Here is a 21,198-nt window from a genome sequence, read left to right on the forward strand (position 1 = left end):
ACTTGCATTTCTATTCAACTAAATTTTTCAATCTCTAAAAAAAACGAATGTGTTGGCAACGGTGTTCTAAAATTCAAAATGTCAGTGCTGTGAACAGTTAGTGCTTTATTCCAATACATTGCTTTCTGCATTTATAGTTAACTATACATTATATTCACATTGTACATGTATGCATTTGGTTTAAAAATAAGTGTACTGTACATCTTGACTTTTGTGTACATTCTTTTTATGATTATTTATTTATATATGGAGTTCATATGATATTTCTCATGTAATATTTTTGTTTTTATATTTTTGGGGAATACTTAATAAAATTTTTTACCAATATTGTTTGCAATTTCTTTCATTTCTTAAAATTTGGTTGATATGGGACAGAAAATCTAAATCCTTCAAGGTGAGAATAATTAATGAAAAGCAGAAAAAAAAAATGTTGCAGAATGCAATGACTATGATTCATCATATTTGGTCCTATGTTTCACACAAAATGTTTCAATTCAAGAGGGGTACTGATCAGTATTTCAAATGTTAGGGCACATAATTTCGGTCAAAATCACAAATTGCACAAAACATTCCAACACTGTATCTGCAAAAATGGAATCGGATTATTAGTATTATGATGATTGATAAGGCAGTTGGTTTGTCAACAAGGAAATCATATGATTTCAGGAAAAAAAACTCGTATGTTTCTTTCTGACCAGCAGAGATTGGAATCTTCAGCAAATTTAACCTTGAGGTAATGGTCTCTATTTTTTCTTTGTTTTATATCTACGTAACGAGCAAAATAACTATTCTTAAGGAATGTTTGTTTATCAACGTCCTTTTAAAGAATTTTTCACTCATATGGAGTTGCCACCACATGCCGGTGGAGAGCTGCAAATTTTGTCCTATACTTGGCACTCGGGCCATTGAGCAACTTGTAAGAAAATGATGTTGAGTTCAATTTTGTCGTCTTGTCAGTATATTTTGAAAATCTCTCTGTTGTGTATTATGATGACAAGTAGAATTGTCAGTGGCTATTATGCCCTTATAACAAGATATTCTGACAAGTTGCCAACATTTAGGTCGACATCATTTTCTATCAAGTCAGCTTTTCACCTTATATCAACTTGACAGATAATTATATTGACTTGTCAGAATTGATATTAACTTGGCAGTTACTTATGTCAACTTGCTAGATAAATATGTAACTGATGGCATAAACTGATACTGATCGAGTTTCTGTTGTGAATATAAGACTTTTATCTGACAAGGTGGCATAAATATCTGACAAGTTGAAATATATACAGTTGAACTTTGGTATCTCAAAATCCGATATCCTGAATACCATAGATTTGACGAAGTTATGTGGAAGTCCCAACCATATACTCTTTAAGTATTTTACCCTTGATATTTTGATTCCTTGGATATCTCAAAAGTTTTTTCTCAGTCCCATGAGGCTCGAGAAAATGAAGATTGTATCTGACAAGTAAACATAAAAAATCTGACAAGTGGTGGCAGAATACTGTAAATGTATTATATTTGGCTGTGTATTCTATTTAGCGCTTTTGGGTAGAGAAACTTTCACTATAATTCGAGTAAAACGTTAAATGTCTTGCACACAGAGACATAAATAAGAACATTGAAAAATGCGCTAAATCAGACTTTTGCTAACTTAATTGTTCAAAAACCAATTTCTAAACTAAATATAATACATTTACAGTATGCTACCATAATTTCCCAACTATAGATTTACTTCCCAACTATAGATTCAATTAAATATGAAAAAAGTGGGTTACAAAATATGCAAGTTATCTGATAGAAAATTCGATACATTTAGAGTAATTTACAATATGATTTATTGCAAAAATAAAAAAATCAGTAAGAATATTTTAAGTACAATTTGCATATAACAATATGAGAGAGGGTGATTTTATATGTATAGTTACATGAATTTTTCACACATAAAATGCACATTTTTGTGTATTAAACATGCAAGTATGATAAAGCAGACTTAACATGTAGAGTCAAACCTTGATATCTCAATCAAGAAGGGGGTTAAGGAAATCTGGAAATATATCTGAGAACTGTACATATAGGCTGGAATTCATATATTTGAGATATCAAGGTTCTTAACTGTACATGACTTGAGAGACAAAAGAACTACACATTAAATATAAGGGATATCTTGCATATTCAATGTCCTTAAAACAAATCATATCCTGAAGTTATTTTTAACAAATCGAACCAAAACAGTCGACAATGAACACAAAAATTTTAAGTAAAAAACAATCATAACAATTAACAGGCAAACCGTTTTAAAGCTTCAGTTGTAACTGCCCTTTTACAAGCGATGTACATTGTATGTTCACAAGTATATAAAATAGATAATTTCAAAAATGTTGCATAGAAATTACATTGCACAATATTTCTGTTCCTAATTTTGTTTGTAAACAGACACAGAAAGATACATGTATATGCATGATACATATAAAGCAATTCAAGAATACAAGATTTGGAACTATCAGATATTTGCAGATATATTTTTTTAAAAATATCACTTCTCTCCTAGAATCAAGCAGATGGGCACCAGTTGACTGATTACAAAATTATAGCTGTACACAATTCGATAAAATCTTGAAACTTTTATTTTTACCAAATCTGTAATACCCTGGTATAAATTACTTATTATATAATCTAGTACACTGTAGTCAATAGACTATTTTCTATTATATATAATATAATAAATGGCAACTATGTAGTTATGCACATATGCTACATAAAATTTTCCAATTTTTCTCACTGTGTGAGAAATATTCATGAAGGAACAAATAACAGCAGATGCTTATTTAGCATCAGATAATGATGCATTACTGTTTTCACTTGTATTTTCACTTTTCACGCTGGAAGTGGATGCCGACTGCCTGGACTTTTGCATGGCTCTTTCCTTCCGCTTGTTCCTGATGAACGCCATCCCATGACTCCTCATGTGTGTGCGTAATTTATTTTCGTCCTCGAACGTCTTGTAACAGACTCGGCATTCCAATGGGTCCCGTTCTTCCTCCTCGAGGTCCGACTCCTCGGCAGGGCTGGTGTAGGAGGACTCCTCTGGCTCCTCACACACAAACTCCTCTTCCTTTACGCTGATGCCTTCCTTCTGGCAGTAGTCCTCAAAGTCCTTCACCTTATGGACCATAAACAGGTGCTTCCTCAGGGAGGGGATGATGGCAAAGCAGAGGCCACACTCCAGACACTGGACAGAGTTATCTATCTTGTGGATCTGAAGATGCTTGAGGAACTCTTCTCTGTTCTCGCATCCAAATCTACATTTTGCGCAGTTGAAAACTTGATCCCCCTGGACATGTAGACGTTTGACTGGGGAGTCCATTTCTGTGATTAACTCTGTGGATTCTGAGGAGGATTTGACGGATTTAGGTGGTGGATCCAGGATTTCGCTTTCTTCGTCAATCTCGTTCACAATGCTTGAGCTCATCTGGTTTTTACTCATTCTGTGTTTGGAAGCCAAGTGTTTCTCCAGAACCAAGACATTGGTGAAGATCCTTCTTATACCCCTCTTCCTACAAATCACACAGGGATACACATGAGTCTTCCCTTCGTGGGACACCCGCAGATGCTTGCGTAGGCTCTGCTGTGATTCATAAGTCAAACCGCACAGATGACACGGGAATAGATTGCTATGTTCATCTTTTCGATGATTATCAAGATCTGTCTTGGATTGAAATTTCTCATCACAGTCGGGGCATGAAAAGGATGGCTGCATATTTACCAGAGACTGTGGCTGCTTTGAGACCTTCACTTCTTTCTCAGTTCTTTTATTAAGTAAAGAGGAGGAGGCAGGGCTTTTCTTCTGTCTCAGAATATTTGGTTTGACCAGAGTTTTCCCATTAGTACAGACACTCTCATGCATTTTCATCTCCGCCACAGAAGAGAACCCACCTATCTGGCAATACTTGCAGACTAGATACCCCCTTTCTTGGTGAGTATGCAAAATATGATTCCGCAACCCTTCAGTGCTGTAAAATTTCCGCTCGTTGCAGATTCTGCACAGGTTTTGGAGTTTGTTGACCATCATTCTTCCCGTTTTCTGACTCATGCAAGCATGCCCACCATCCGATTCTGTGGGATCATAGAAAAAGCCACAGGTTCCACAATACTGGAATGCCGCTTTTATAGTTGGGTTGACATGCACACCTTTTAATGTATGATTTAGCAAATCTTTCCAGGCATCAAATGTAATGTCACATTTTTTACACATCTTTGATCTCATCTTTTCTGGATGATCCTCATTGAAATGGCTTGCAAGTTCTCCTCCGTTTGGAAAAATTCTGGGGCATTCTTTGCACCGGTAGACTGATTTTGAAGCTATGGCATGTTGTTGCAGATGGTTGTCCAGTACAAATCGGTCATCGATTAAACTGCCACACACATGGCATCTGTATATCACTTTAAAGACATCAATCTTTTTATTATTTCGATAACCACTCTGAATGTCACTGTGTTGTGTGGCTAAGTGTTTGCTGAAGGAATCTTGCTGCCTGAAGGCCATGGGGCAAACATTACACTTGAAATATTGCTCCAGTTTTTGAAAATAGTGAAATTTAAAGTCTTCGATGCTGGAAAACTCTGCATTGCATTTTGAACAAACTATGATATCCACTTTATCCAGATGAAAGCAGACATTGATGAGATGATAACTGAGCTTTTCCTTGAAGTCATCAAACTGCTCTGTTCCAATCATGAGCCCTGCCAGGTCGATTCCACACTCAGGGCAGGTGAACTTCCGATCTAGCTCCTCCTCCTTGTGTAGCCTGGCATGAGCTCTATGTGAACAGATGGAAGGGAAGTGCAGCTTGCAGTGAACACATTTCCACTTTCCTATCACGGACCCTCCGTCCATTTTTTTCTCTCCTGAGAAGTGTTTTTCGAATTCCGCTTGACTGCATCTGATTCCACATTCTGCACACCTCTTACTGACCTTCTGGGTAATAGTCTTTGTGGAAACAGAGAACTTTTGGAAGAAGACTTGCTGGTGAGATTTAGGCAGAGGTTCGATTGAAATTGAATCCGATTTGATGTGAATTGGTACAGCTTGAGTTTTCTCTATGTTCAAATGGCCCCTCAAATGGCTAAGAAACTGACACTTGTTGAAAAATATTTTCATAGCTTTGCATTCCTCACATTTGTATGTTATTTTCATGCTGCACCTCCCACGATGTGTCTCCAGACTTGTGGAAAAGCGGAAAGTGTCTCCACACTCATAGCAAGTGAACACGGATGTATTGACTTTCAAGTTAGGTGGAGGAGGGGTAACCTTGTAGTTTGGCAGTGGGTTTTTCCTCGCGATCAGTTCTGTAATGGTCTGCATGCCAACCGTGTCAATGTTGATGGAAGATGAAGACATAGCTTCCAGTGATGAAGCGGATGAACTACTACTGGTGGATGGAGCACTGGTGGCTGGTTTAGACACACTAGGAACAATGGTGGATGGTTTGGACACACTAGGAACAGTGGATGCAGACACCAGACTTTGTCCTCCACTGGCATTGGGAACAATTTTGTATCTAAATGTGGATGTGGAGTTCATCAGAGAAGGGACTGCTCTCGTCTGTGTGGTGATCAGCACAGGTTGAGTTTTTCCTGAACTCCCCACAATGGATGTGATTATGGCATTGGTGGCAGTAGTGGAGGAGGGTGGATTAGGAACTACGGACCTTATTCTCATATCCGACTGTGTACTTGCTGGCACAACTGGCCCCTGGGTCCTGACAAAAGGAATAGATATACGAGAAACTGTTGGTGGATATCTTACACTCGAGTTCAGCTGATGCCGCAACATGGAGGGTTGCTGTTGAGCTAGTGTGGCTGGACCAACAGTACCTAGTGTTGGGGCCTTCTGTATATTTTGCTGTGATGTTATGTTGTCCACCTGTTTACTAAGGTGTAGCAGACTACTGGAGACAAAGTCTGTCCCAGATTCCTGGGGCCTGGATGAATGAAGTGGAACAAAACCTTTGGAAGTCATAGGAGAAATATTCAACGAACAGTTAGATTTGGAAGAGTCAAAAATATCCACTGGTTCTTTTTTGACTCTCTTTGCTACTTCTGATGGATCAAAAGAAAGTGTCTGTGCCCCATCTTTATCATTCAGATCACTGTGTTTTCGCTTCTGACCTTCACCGGTAGTACTTTTCTCAGGTTTGTGAAGTATATCAAGAATGTCCCCAGTCCCTGAATCACCATATCCTGCATCTGTCTGCTCCACTTTAATGACAGCCCCCAGTGGAGTCTTTGTGGTGGTGATCTTGGGACCAACATCGCTTAAATCCTCCAAACTGGTCTGACCCCCCTCCACTGGACCTCTCTCCCTTCTTACTAGTTCAAATCTACTTTCACTTTCATTTTCATTCACACTTTCTAACATCACATCTTTATCTGAAATCACATCATTACTTTTTTCAGTTGCCCTTCGTTCAGGTACATCTGCTGCCTCATTGAGCTGACTTGGTTCCTTTTCTGTGGTTAATGGAGACTCTCTGGGCTGTTGACCCGACAACTTTTCAGCTGCCAGTGGGGATTCTGTATGGTGGTTATTCTTCTTTCTCCTTGACAAATCCTCATCATTTTCTGATTCAGCCTCTGTGTCTATAAGTAGCCTTCCATCACTATCCTCATCAATGCTATCATTCTGACTTTCCAGCTCACAAAATGCTTCAGACATGACACTTCTTCCAATATCTTTGTTTCCACTCTCTGCTAACACTTCATTGCTGCCATGACATTCTGGAGAGCTTTTATCAATTTCTTGTTTATCTCCTGGGGAAACTTTATCCATTTCCATCTCTTCTGGCAATTCACTCACATTCACAGTGTCTTTATTTTCCTGACTGTCTGCTGAAGATTTTGTAGAAGTGGGTGATTCCTCATTTACATCCACATTATCAAATGAAATGACCCCTGGTGAACTTTTGTACGCATTTGTTTCAGCGTCAAGAGAATTTTCTTGAGAGCCAGTTTCAGCTGAATGTAAAGACTGACTATTTTCTTCTTGTTGTGTATCTAATTCGGAAGCATAGGAGACTCCTAATGTTGTATTTTCCACATCCTCAACTCTCTGTTCAGCTGCTGTTTCTGCAGTACTTTCTGTGCTCTGTTCTGCAGAAGACAAATCTTCTGTCTGTATTTTTCTTTCAGTTTCTGGCTGAGAAATCTGCATGGTCTCCATATTTCCATCAGCATTACTGTCACCACTGCCCGTTTTCTCATGACGTAAATTTGGATCTTCACACTGACTCACACTGTTGCCATCTTCTGAGTCAATCTCCATAGCTGTATCTGTCTGCACCCCATGTCCACTTGCTTTATTGACCTCTAATGATTCTGACTTGTCTGACTGTTGTGAAGTGTCCACTAGTAAATCTTGTGCTTTTTCCAGGGGGTTGTCCATTGGAAAATCTGCTACTGTGCTGTTTTCAGTGGGACTATCTCCATGGTTACTTGGTTTTTCCTCCATGATACAATTCTCTTTGAGTGAGTGTTCTGGATCCAAAATCTTCTCCTCCCTTTCAATCTAAAATAAAATCATTATTTATAGATTCATTTCATTAATAGTCACCAGGATTACGCTGCTTATATATGTGTCGGCGTGGGGTGGGGGGCTCTAGTGATCCATTCAAGTCTTCAGGCACAACCTGTTTTTTTAAATAACTAAAATGTATTGCATTTTTTATGCAGACATAGTTAAAAGAGCTCATTAATCAAATTAAAAATGAATGTTTTAAAGAATTTGAAAAACTAATACCAGTACAAATGTGCCAATGCTTGTGACCATTACATATATACAGTACCAAGAGTCCCATGGGCCACAAGGCTCAACTGAGTAATTTTGGTGCTGCTGTTCTTTACCAGATTTCCCCCTTGCAATACCTATATGTGGTTCTGTCCAACCCCTGTGACCCATTACATGTATTTAAACAATTTAGAATCTGCAATATGCCAGAACGCTTCCACATAAGTTTTTTCTGGTCCAGAGGTTCTTGATAAATTTTTAAAATATTTTTCCTGTATGTTTCAATGTAAAACTTAGAATCCCTATTTTGGCTAAACCATTTACCTCAGGGAGTCATGATTTGAAGAATTTAGAATCTCTGCTACCCCAGGATGCTTCCATATAAAATTCAGCTTTTCTAGCCCAGTGGTTTATGAGAAGATTTTTTATCCTATATTTCAATGTAAAACTTGATTCCCTTTTGTGCCCACCCTAACCCCCCAGAGACCATGATTTGAACAGTTAAGAATCATTTAAGTATATAGGCTTTGAAATCATACCATTTTATCTTGAGCAGGTAAAATCTTTTCAGTCCGAAGTTCAAGCAAAAGTGAAGCTTCTTCTAACTGGTTTGAGGACTGCAATAAAAATGAAATTAAATGCAAACATCACAGAAAACAGACCAAGGAATGTCTTGCTGTTAACAATTAAAAGTTCTGTAATTGATTGCCATTGCTATAGTGCATATTGTAAACAATTCATGCAATCAAAGTTATGAAAGAGTAATGAAAATGATATTCCAAAATGTTATGCTCTATAAGCTTCTATACATTAATCTTTTATTAATTTTAAATTCTTCAAAGCATTCCATGAAATAATAATCACATCATACTTAAGGAAGCTAAGGGGTCAACAAATTAGCCATCAGATATTACTTAAATTTTTAGATATGATATATTAATCTGTCAACTATCATTTGGCAAAGAAAAATTTCATACATTTTTAGCTTTAAAATTTGATCATTTTTGTATATCTATATATGGAGCTCTTCTCCTAAAGGAGATCAATATAGTCTAAAAATGGCCACAACCCCCAGAACCCTTAACATGACATGAGTTGTCTTACTTCTTACCATATTGACATTTGACAGTGTTGTGTATAAGGTTCAACTCTGCATCGAAGAGTCATCTTGCCCATGTTCTTTTGATAATCTGTAAAACATAACATTATATCCACATGTTTGTAAGTGTATTTTAAGTCTGCTAAAGCCTAAAGTAAATGTTCAACAGAAAAAAATTAAGCAAGTACATCATGAACATGCTCATAATATACACATGCATTTTGAAAAAAAAAATCTTACTCTAAAGATCCGTAATAAGAGTTACTAGTACATCAAACCAAGGGTCATGATGTGGAAGCGGGCTCTTAAAGAATGCTGGGATATAATTTCCAAATTGTTTCTATACAGTTTGGACCACTAGCGTATTCCCATCGACATCATGTCATGAATTTAAAATAATGTATACCAGGCAGCAATTTTCCTTGATGTATCATAATAATGTAGATTATCATTTGTTATTAAATGGTACAATGAACATGTCCATTTTCTGCTGTATCCCAATTCATAAATCCTCCCTTGTTTGGGGGAAGAATAGTCCCTTTATTCTCTTTAGAAGTCAACATATTTTAAGCTCCAAAGAAAAATATAAAGTTATTTTGTTTTCATTTCATAATTTAATTTTGGTTGTAAATTTAAGTGTCATTTGATTGGATAAAAAATTAATCTAAATTGTATAATCTGGTTCGCATACCTCACAATGACTAATTCATCAAAAATATATCAATCTGCTTGACGTTACGTTTAAAATATGAACAATTTGAAGGCTTTTTAAGGGAGAAATTGTCTTGTTTTATATACTTATAATGATTAAAAATTAAATTATAAGGAATGAATTAAATAGCAACCCAAATTATACAGCTATATCCTGGGTTGGAGCAGTTTACGCCTTTTATAAACCGCTTTGTGGTTTATAAGCGGCAACTGCCCCATCCCAGCTTATACATTTTAATTTGGGTTGCTATTTAATTCGTGACATTATAATAATAAGTACCATAAAGATATGCTAGTCTATGTGCAATCAAATATAATAAGGAATCACTGTCTAGATTGTTGGGTATGCCTGGGCATCAATGATAGTTGGAAACGTTACATGGGATAATTTGCATGATGGGCCAAACCATAGTTTGAAACAAGGAATATGCATATAATTATCCCATGTTTCCAATTATTGTTGATGTCCCTGGCATACCCAACAAACTAGACAGTGATTCCTTTTATTATATACCTAACGTGGATCACTCAATTTTACAAACAATCACGTGACGTCGTGTGACTTTCCGGATCACCACACTGTTATCCATATCACCACTCTCTGAAACTGATGACATAGTATGCAAAAACATGACATCATTTTTCTTGCACGTTAAAAAATCCCTTGTTATTATGCTTTGTTTTATGGATAAATGTTATACTAAGTTTTCTTTTGCTATATTTTTCTAGTTAAAAGGGGGTATATAATAAATTTATCATTATAACAATTTCAGTAGATCATCAGATCAAACTCGACGCTTCGTGTCTCATTAAATGATCCGGCAGACTCGACGTGATACGACCCGTCAGATCAAGTTACTGTTATAATAATATGTATATATTTCCATTTCATTGTGAAATAAAATTGTAAATTTAGATTTTAAAAATGTTGTCTAATAGATTTAAAATACATGAGGCCTCCCATGTAAATTTCAGTAGTCCCCGCCCACTGACGTCAGACATAAAAGGCAGACACACGTCAAGATCAACATGTAGTCTTAGTTTAGCTCCTGACATTTACATTACCATTCCAGAAGAATGATCAAAAATCCAATTATACCTACCGTAACTTTCAAAGAGTTATTAGAAATGCAGATATAAATAATAATTAATTTCATTAGTTTAATTGTTCTAGCTGTTTCATTATATCACAAAACATTTTTTACTATGTTTTCAGGCAACATGGATTGTGTTAGCCTCCTTGGGACATTAATATTGCCCTTGGTTCCACGTTGGGCAATATTTCATGCCCTGACAGCTATATATATAATGTACTGTACAAAATCAGTGTTGCTTTTGTAACGGGAGAGAAGAAAATGCAGCGGACCAGACCAGGATTCAAACATAGGCCCCCTGAATCTCCGGTCTGGCTGTACCAACTGAGCTTAAAATCTGGCCATCTGCGATCAAACCCGGCTGGCCGCCACACTCAATTTTACCCAGGCTGCGTCAACATTTTTGGAATACGTACGCCTATATGCAAGTATAATATGCAAAATTTCTCAAAACTTTAAGCGATAATACTGTGCAAGGGTTAATGCGGAGACAGTCAGACTAAGCATGCACGATTATCAGCATCCGGTGCAATCAAAAAAGCAGAACTTGCATGCATCTTTATGCATCAACTTCCTGCCACTATACACCCTATTTCAATTTTGTCACCAAGCAGTCCTGAACATTTTACCTATTAAACATACAAACTAAACTGCTGTCAATATTTGCTGGAAAAATTGTAAGAAATTGGTGCTATTTGATTTGAAAACTGCAATTTCTATACCTTTTGGGACTCATGGTGCTATATGGTTGTCTCATTATCTCGCTTCGCTGTTATTTTGGTCACGTGGTTGCCCCCACAATGCAATTCGTATTTCGACTTTCCGTGCATCTTCCGTCTCGGAACTTTTCTACTTTCGATATCGAAAAAGCCCGAGACTAAATGTAAACAAGTCGGCAAGTGTGATTAATCGGTATTTACGCGGATTTTAAAACCGAATTGCCACTTTCTACAGCTGTTACAATCGTAAAGATAGTTATTAACAAAGGTATGCTTATTAAATCGCATGATTTATTGAAAACCAGATGAATGAGATACGAACAGCATTGGAAAAGGAAGTGAAAATAGGTGTATCGTCACAACGAAAACGGACTGAAGAGGCATTGAGGAGTGGATCTTGAACTCGTGTGGTATGTTGTATTTAACACGATTGTATTTAATTTTTATATGGAAAGCGTTAAAGTTTCAATGTTGATTTCTTTATATGGTATTTTTATTTACCTGTTTAGTACAGGTGCAAAATGAATATTGCAGCTAGTACACCCCAACCATCCCTTGGTAAAACCTCCATATATAAATGTTATTTTTTAATTTAAAAAAATGAATGTGGCACACATCTTGTATAAAAGAAGCAAATGAAAACATGTATGTTGGTGTCATTTTCTGAGAGAAATAACTTTTGACTTAATATATGATTCCCAGCATACAGGTCAATCAAAACATAGAAATTGTTTTTCAACTGAATATGTTAATTCTCTTGTTTATATGTTCCACACAAAAATGAATTATATGTTAATTCTAAATGATGATGTAAATTTTTTTTTCTTTCTTTCTTTTTTTTTTAATTTACTGATCATGCTGATTAAGAAAAATCAAACCAGAAATAATTTAACATCTGTTAAAGTAATAAATTAATATATAGAGAATTATAATTAAGGATTTGAATTTTCATATTATTTCCTATACAACTATATAGAATGATCGTATGTTGTAAAAGATGGTAAATATTTGTACCAGTTGAGAAGGAACTTTAAGAAGGATATGAGATCTATTTCTGTGATTATTAATTCGAGACATCCTGTTCAGTATGTCAAGTCTGTTAATTAATGAAACATAAAGACAAGAATTTTAATGAAGTTGATTAATAAAAAAAACAACCCCACCTAGCATCTGTTTGTTACACAATTACGGATCTTAAGGGCAATCTTCATGCAGGTAATATATAGAAACATTTTAGGAAGCATTTACTTGTTCCCTCTTTCATCCATATGTTCCACATGTTCCAGCTGAAATGAAAAATAGGAGTTGAAATACTCTTTTCCATTTTATGCTTTGCATTATAAACAAATATCAGATTGATGAACTACCAGCTGTGTCATAACCTAAGGTGATTCTAATGTGCAACTGCGGTGATCAGTCAGGGGCATAACTCAAACATTAGTTATCAGAAAAATAACTCATTATAAATAAGTAACCATTTAATAAATAGTACGTGATACTGCACATTTATGACATAATGTAGCTAGACAGCAGTAAACAGTCAGGTACATTATGTATCAACCACTTTAAAAAAAAAATTAAAATTAAAAATATATATTAACTTTTGAACTTTGTTACATTATTTCGGAATTCAGATAACCCAATTCTTGGGTGTAGGCAATATTTTTTTGCAGCTTTATTGTTGACAGGACTGACATTTCTTTTTTTAATTAAATACATTTTGTGCAATTTAAAATTCCCTCCTTCGGCATGATGGAGAACAGTTCAACATTTTTTTTTAAATTCTCTTCTTTTTCAATAGGAATTTAAGTTACGTGAGATAGTTGCATGATGAAGAGCAATATTCTAGCTTTAGTGCTGATGGCAGTGGCACTTGGTGAAGTTATAGCCACCCCACCTGGACACTTGAAGCCCCTGGGAAGTCATATGGATCCCATTGGTGGGATCCCAGTCACTGGGAAGTTCCCCTCCCCCTGGGTTTTTCATGAGGAGTTTGTTAAGAAGAGTCAGCCATTGGTGATGAGGAAAGTCTTGGAGAGGGACAATATTCCAGCCTACCGACTGTGGACAGATAAATATCTCAGGTACAGTTATCATAAATTATTCTTGGCAGTTTTAAGCTCACTGAAGCCGAGAGCAATTGTAACACAAATGAGACAGAAGCCTACAGGTTTCTTGTTTCACTAAAATCAGCATATTTTAAGTAATCTTTTAATAGTGACAGGGTAAAGGATAATATATTTCTTACATATATGAGCAATCTTCAACCTGCAGACTTAAATGTAACTAGAGGTATTGTGAGCAATGAGCTCACTAAATGATACCCCCACCTCCCATATGGTTATAATGGCAAAGTCCATGTATCATTGTGGCTGGAAAACCCAAAATATGTGTCGGATTAAAAAGTAAAATAGGAGGTGCACAATGGCAATATGTAGTAAAGATTCTGTGAATGTTTCATTGAATTTCACTCAGTGGTATAAGAGGAGTTGCGAATAAGAGATCGGTACCCCAAAGCGTAACAGACAGACGGACATACCGATTACTATATACCCTCCCGCTTTTCAAGCGGGGGTATAATAAAATAGATTGACAGAAAAACACAATTAAATTTTGAGGCAATTACTCCTATTGTTCAAAGACACAAGGTCAAAAAGGTCTTTATTTCTTCATCTGTTTTTTTTTAAACTCTATTTCAAAATATCAAAGTCCTGCAGTCAGAAAGCTCTAGACTTTTTTTTTTAAAAATTCTTTTTATAAATATGACATTATATGCTTTGGTTTTCAGGGAGAATTTTGGAAATATCGATGTGGAGGTTGAAGTAGGTAAAAAGGAGAACCGGATGTCTGGGCTGGTGAAAAACATGACCATGTCCAAATTCCTTCATGTTTATCAAACTGCAAATATCTACCAAGTGTTTGATCTCACACCAGAAATGAAAAGTAGGTTGACCTTTTACAAATCATAATTTCATGGCTGTACATGTATTGTTAATTGGTTACTAGGTATCAGTTACGAAATTTTATGTCTGTTGTATTATATTGTTTAATTTGGAAAAAAAACTATGGAAAATGTCTTTATAAAGCTCAGATTTTGGGTCTCGAAAAACACTGAACTCATAGGGTCTCCATTCGTTGCAGCCTGCAATATATTTACTGATAAATAAAGCTCTTCCTATGTTCAAGGACTTATTCATTATTAGAGAAGACAAGTATTTCTGTTCATTAATAAATTTTATTTTTTTATTTTAATTAATGAAGAGGACTTTAACCTGCCCCTGAGCCTCCAGTGTGGGGGCTTCCAGAATTTCCTCCAGATGGTGATTATGTGGTTCAGTAGTGGTGGCACCAAGTCCCACCTCCATCACGACGCTCTGGACAACATCAACTGTCTCTTTGATGGAAAGAAAGAACTCATCCTTATTGATAAGGTATGGCTTAAAAATATGTAGTGGACCTATTTGTTTCCAGCAAATCAATTTTTATATTACAGCAAAATGTGGAAATATAAACACTGATCAAGTACTTGTTTGCTTTTTACCCTTTTGAATTTAGTTTCAGCAAATTATGCAATCTATCATTAACTCAAACGATGACTGACATTTTTTATACCAAATTATAAGACCATTGTTTTGGCACACTGAAATTTCTAAAGGATTTTTCCATTTATCTGATCATGACAAGGAGCTTGAAAAGTGTGACTGGTCACCATAGGGTGCTCTCTCCTCCATGGCACCTGATCCCACCTTTGATATTTTTGGAGGTCCACAAAACCTCTGCTCCCAATTTGTATTGTTTAAACAAACCTTTAAGTCTGAGTACTTTTTCATTTCCATATGTCATTTCAACAGAAGTATCGCCACTTGGTTATGGAGCATGGGTGGAACAATAAAGGAGCTTTCAGCAATGTGGATGTAGAGTCAGTGGATATGTTTAAGTTTCCACAGCTACAGAATATCCCATACAACAGGATCACAATCAACAAAGGGGATTGTCTATTTATACCATACAAGTGAGTAGATTGTTTATTTATACCATACAAGTGAGTAGATTGTCTATTTATACCATGCAAATGAGTAGATTGTCTATTTATACCATACAAGTGAGTAGATTGTCTGTTTATACAATACAAGTGAGTAGATTGTCTGTTTATACCATGCAAGTGAGTAGATTGTCTGTTTATACCATACAAGTGAGTAGATTGTTTATTTATACCATACAAGTGAGTAAATTGTTTATTTATACCATACAAGTGAGTAGATTATTTATTTATACCATACAAGTGAGTAGATTGTTTATTTATACCATACAAGTGAGTAGATTGTTTATTTATACCATACAAGTGAGTAGATTGTTTATTTATACCATACAAGTGAGTAGATTGTCTGTTTATACCATACAAGTGAGTAGATTGTCTGTTTATACGTGAGTAGATTGTCTGTTTATACCATACAAGTGAGTAGATTGTTTATTTATACCATACAAGTGAGTAGATTGTTTATTTATACCATACAAGTGAGTAGATTGTTTATTTATACCATACAAGTGAGTAGATTGTCTGTTTATACCATACAAGTGAGTAAATTGTTTATTTATCCCATACAAGTGAGTAAATTGTTTATCTATCCCATACAAGTGAGGAGATTGTTTATTTATCCCATACAAGTGAGGAGATTATTTATTTATACCATACAAGTGAGGAGATTGTTTATTTATACCATACAAGTGAGGAGATTGTTTATTTATACCATAAAAGTGAGTAAATTGTTTATTTATACCATACAAGTGAGTAGATTGTCTATTTATACCATACAAGTGAGTAGATTGTTTATTTATACCATACAAGTGAGTAAATTGTTTATTTATACCATACAAGTGAGTAGATTGTTTATTTATACCATACAAGTGAGGAGATTATTTATTTATACCATGCAAGTGAGTAGATTGTTTATTTATACCATACAAGTGAGTAGATTGTTTATTTATACCATACAAGTGAGTAGATTATTTATTTATACCATACAAGTGAGTAGATTGTCTATTTATACCATACAAGTGAGTAGATTGTTTATTTATACCATACAAGTGAGTAGATTGTTTATTTATACCATACAAGTGAGTAGATTATTTATTTATACCATACAAGTGAGTAGATTGTCTATTTATACCATACAAGTGAGTAGATTGTTTATTTATACCATACAAGTGAGTAAATTGTTTATTTATACCATAAACATCATAAAAGTGAGTAGATTGTTTATTTATACCATAAAAGTGAGTAGATTAATTATTTATACAATACAAATGAGTAGATTATTAGTTATCAAGGTTCAATCAAGGGTATGTGGGATCTACTCCAGGTTTAATTTATGATTAATATACCCTTGCATGGCAAAATTTGACAGAAATGAATTTTTATAAAACTTGACAATTTTAACAAGGAATGAGTCATTTTAACCAATGAGAGTTATCTCTCTTATTAGAGGGTCGATGAACCTTAATCTGTGTTCCCTTGCAGATGGTTACATTATGTTGATTCCAAACCGGGAAGAAACTTGGCTGTCAATTTTTGGTTCCATCATTTACCTTGGTTTAACAGCTCGGATCCAGAGTGTGAGGGGTTGGATCCATACCAGAATTCTAGTATCCCCCTACCTACTCTAAAACAGGCAGATCCTGATGCAGAATTCAAGTACATAAAAGCCATTCCAATCATAATTAGATTTTCTCAGATTAAAGTTCATTTAAGCTTTGATTTTATTTTATTTATTCCAAATTGAAAAAGATTTTGTACATATGATTTGCCATTTATTTTGGCAAATACAGTAAAATACATTTATGCTTATAATTGAGTGCCAAGGATGGGCGATTTTGTTTCGTTGTAAACAAAATTCATAATTTATATCCCTTAGCCTCATAATATGTTTAAAACCCACAGAGAATAAAATTTAATTTGCTATACACATCAATGTATTGTATGCATGTTCACAATGAGTGTGTTTAACGTTTTTTTTTTTTTTTTTGCTCACCTTAGTCACTCAGTATGCCTTTTGGAAAGAAATGAATGATTAAGGATTAGAACTTTGTATTGTTTTCCCCCACAGAATGCTTTTCTTGGAACTGTTTGAGGATGTCATGAGTTTCTACAAGAGGTCTTTCAGTGAATACATGCAGCGGGAAATCCCCTCCATTACACAGGAGGATGTGGAAAGTCTAAATCAGGTATAAATTGTGCCAGTGAAATGTCTTACTTCAACAATAGCAGATGTATATAAGTGTATAAGAAACAAACTACTGGGCCAATTTCAACCAAACTTGCAAGTATCCTTGGTTGAAGGGATTAAAGTTTGTTCAAGATTCAAGTTTGTTCAAATGAAGGGCCACACCCTCTTCCAAGGGGAGATAATTACAAATTAGTGAAAAATTAATGGTATCTTTTGAAATCTTCTTCTCAAGAACCACTGGGCCAGGAAAGATGAAATTCATGTGAAGTCATCCTCAGATAGTGTAAATTTGAGTTTCTTCAACTCATGACACCCAGGATTAGGGTGGGGCTACAATGGACAATAAATTTTTTTCATGGGAACACAAAGGAAAAATCTTTGAAATTCTTCTCCTCAAGAACAACATGGCCATGATTGGTCATATTTAAATGGAAGCATATGGTAGAGTAGATATAAGTTTATTCAAATCATGACCCCCAGAGGTAGGGTGGGACCTCAATGGATGAGCAAGTTTTACATAGGAATATGCATTGAGGTAAAATCCTTTAAAATCTCCTTCTCCAGAACAGCAAAGACATAATTGGTCATATTTATATGGAAATATCCACATAAAGTGTATATTCAAATTTGTTCTAATAATGACCCCACGAGGTAGGGCTGGGCCGCAATGGACAATATATAGGTAAATTCTTTAAAAAAATTTATTTTCAAATATAACAATACATGTATCATGATTAATCATTCATATTTATACGTGAATGGAAGTATCCTCAGGTAGAGTTGATTCAAGTTTTATCAAATCATGACCCCCCATGGTTAGGGTTGGGCCACAAGGGACGATCAAGTTTTTACATAGAAATATATTTGAGAAAATTTTTATAAATCTTCTTTAGAGCAGAAAAGCAATTATCGGACTTATTTATAAGGAAGTATTCAAAGGTACTGTAGATTATTATCGTTATCCAGGTTCAATAAAGGGTGCACAGGGATTTACCTGGGGTTTTATTCTATACATCCAAAGGCTGAATGGTGAAAATCCCCATACACCCTTGATTGAACCAGGATAATAAATTTATTTCCTTATGTACATCCAAAAATTCTCTGATAATACAAGTCCAATCAACTGTGTCTCAACCTATTGATAAGGGTTTCTACATACTACAATGCATCGTGACATCATGGTATTTGCTATTTATCATAGGAAAACTGCTTTGTAACATCATGTTATTTAACCCCAGTTTAAGTTAATGGTTTTACGGAAATTTACACCCAGTTTGCCAACCAATCAAATCTTGTGCTAGATAGATAGGAAATAATCAAACTTGTCCCAATCAGGACCCCTCGGGCTGATTTGAGCAGAGTTTTATAAATATATATGAATACAAAGGGAAAATCTTTTCCAGAACAACAAAGCCACAATTAGTCATAGTGATATGGAATCACCCTTGGGTGGTGAAGATTCCAGTTTGTTCATATCATGACCATTGGGAGCTAAGGGTTGACCTTATTAGGGCTCAAATTTTTAAAAGGATTGTATAGGACAAAATCTTTTGTTTAAGAACACCAAATCCATTGTTATTGATATGGAAGCATCCACATGTAGTTTAGATTTTTCGTGCTTTTTCTAGCCAATGTGGTCAGGTGAGCAGTATGGCCCATGGGCCTCTTGTTTGCTTTTAAAATAAACCATACATAATGCATTTTTAAATAGAAATGTTCTAGTATAGATCATGCTTATAACATAATCATATGAAATATCATATTTCAGGTCTTCTCTAAGATTGATAAGGATGGTAACAAAGTGTTAACCTGGGATGAATTATTTTCAATGGACATGAACGCAGCCATAGAAGATTTTCCCAAACTGTTTGGCAAGATAATCTCCAATTTAACAGGGGATGTTATTTTATTTGATGAGAAAGAAGAAGAAAATATAGAGTTATCCACGGAAAAGAATCCAGAGGAGCTTGTAGTTGAGGATTCAGATAGTACACAGGATGGAGGTCAAAGGTCACATGATGACCGACCTTCACCTGTAAAAACTCCTGATGACCTTGAGAAGGAGAAACTGATTAAAATGGCGGATGATGGGAATTTGGTCATGGAAGAGGAACCATTAAGGAGTCCTCATGAGGAACTGTGATTTTATAAAGTGTTAGTCTCACTCTAGTATAAAATCATGATTTTTGTGATAAAGGCAACTTTTGGTGTCTAATTGATGTATTTTACAGTACATTCCAAAGCATTACTCTCTGCATTCCAGAATACTATGCAAAATGTGATTTCAATTTTTTAATTAAACATTTTGTACTAGACAGCATTATACAGTTATTGACTGAATATGAGGGCAATATTTGATTTGTTGGCCGAATCAAAGTCTTTAACTTTTAGTTTTAGTATACCCTTCATTTAATTTAAGATTTAGTCAATATACGCTGTATTATCATTAACTTTATATCTTATGGAAAAATTTGGCTTAATCAATAAAGATAAAACAATAGCCTAGAAAGAAAAGCTATTAGAATTATTTATCACAAAATGGTTTTCTGTTCCAGTCTCTGTCTTCCAAATACTAGTAGCAACAACTCTTGCAGCTCTAATCTTTGGCTATTTTCGTGACGCTGATATTGAACGATGATTAATAATTTGTGATATAGCAGTGACGTTGCGGTCTAACAATTCTTATGTTGCACTGGCAGGTGGTCAACAGTGAAATTGTTAGACCAAGTAATAAACATTTTATTTGTTACTTTCTATTAGTATTTAAAAGATATTTATAAGGGTATAAAAATATGGTTTGTGTTTATTTTGATAAACTTCATATGATTTATAAAATATTCCCAAACATTCTATGCAATTATATTTTGTATTATGCATGCTTACTTTGGTGTTAAAATGTATTTGTAAGGCAGCACCTTTACATATATGTACATAAATTTTACTTGTGGCATTTTGTTTTTGTAACATTTATAAAAAATAATTGAGTTAATGTAATGGGAATATATGTAAGTTATGTTGCATAATAAAAATGTCCATTGTTGCTGAGTATTATGGGTTTTTTTTTTTTCATTCTGAGGAAGTTTTCTTTTATATTTGATTTGTCTATAGTATTAGAAATTTAGATAGATTTGATTGGTTGCCTTGAATCAAAATGGTGGATCTCATGACTCTCCATCTTTGGTACACACCTCTTTACAAAATCTTAGGATATAAGTGATTTTTACTCAATATGATTTTAAAAAATCATAAACAAGGCTACATTTGTTTGTCATGTTTGTAAGATTCTGTTCCTATTTCCCTCAAACTCTTAATTTTTTAAAACAACAATAAGCCTAAATTTCATAATGCACTCTGTCAATCAGGGGTAATGATAACAGTGATTTTGATGCCCTTTGGTTTGAAATCTGCAATTTTTTTTTCTTTTCTTTTATTTTGGTTACATGGTCGACCCTGCAATGCAATTCATGTTTTGACTTTTTCTTGCATTTTTTTTTATCTTGGGAAGCACACTGTTATGGGTATCTATATAATAAGCCAGAGAGTAAACACATAAACATGGCGATATAAG

General features: G+C 34.9%; 2 protein-coding genes across 2 annotated transcripts; one reads left to right on the plus strand and one right to left on the minus strand.

Annotated features, from left to right (window-relative positions):
- Positions 1-1,817: 1,817 nt before the first annotated feature.
- Positions 1,818-8,395, minus strand: LOC134264702 (zinc finger protein 532-like). Its single transcript, XM_062746967.1, has 2 exons — positions 8,323-8,395; positions 1,818-7,564 (listed from the first exon to the last, which is right to left on the minus strand). Exons 1-2 carry the CDS (start codon positions 8,323-8,325, stop codon positions 2,822-2,824), a joined length of 4,746 nt encoding a protein of 1,581 aa, XP_062602951.1. The 5' UTR covers positions 8,326-8,395; the 3' UTR covers positions 1,818-2,821.
- Positions 8,396-11,562: 3,167 nt separating this feature from the next.
- Positions 11,563-20,633, plus strand: LOC134264703 (bifunctional peptidase and arginyl-hydroxylase JMJD5-like). Its single transcript, XM_062746968.1, has 8 exons — positions 11,563-11,820; positions 13,217-13,490; positions 14,195-14,349; positions 14,668-14,837; positions 15,258-15,418; positions 16,925-17,098; positions 17,511-17,628; positions 19,399-20,633. Exons 2-8 carry the CDS (start codon positions 13,234-13,236, stop codon positions 19,771-19,773), a joined length of 1,410 nt encoding a protein of 469 aa, XP_062602952.1. The 5' UTR covers positions 11,563-11,820; positions 13,217-13,233; the 3' UTR covers positions 19,774-20,633.
- The last annotated feature ends 565 nt before the right edge of the window (positions 20,634-21,198 follow it).

Source organism: Saccostrea cucullata, unplaced genomic scaffold, assembly GCF_032062105.1.
Source record: "Saccostrea cucullata isolate Sc308-1 unplaced genomic scaffold, CSIRO_AGI_Scuc_v1 ctg2492, whole genome shotgun sequence".
NCBI classification, from domain to species: Eukaryota; Metazoa; Mollusca; class Bivalvia; order Ostreida; family Ostreidae; genus Saccostrea; species Saccostrea cuccullata.

Coding starts and splice junctions, on each gene's coding strand:
- LOC134264703 (XM_062746968.1), top strand. CDS start 13,234: ATGATGAAGAGCAATATTCTAGCTTTAGTGCTGATGGCAGTGGCACTT. Junction 14,350..14,667: donor TCTCACACCAGAAATGAAAA/GTAGGTTGACCT, acceptor TAATTAATGAAG/AGGACTTTAACCTGCCCCTG. Junction 17,629..19,398: donor ATGTGGAAAGTCTAAATCAG/GTATAAATTGTG, acceptor ATCATATTTCAG/GTCTTCTCTAAGATTGATAA.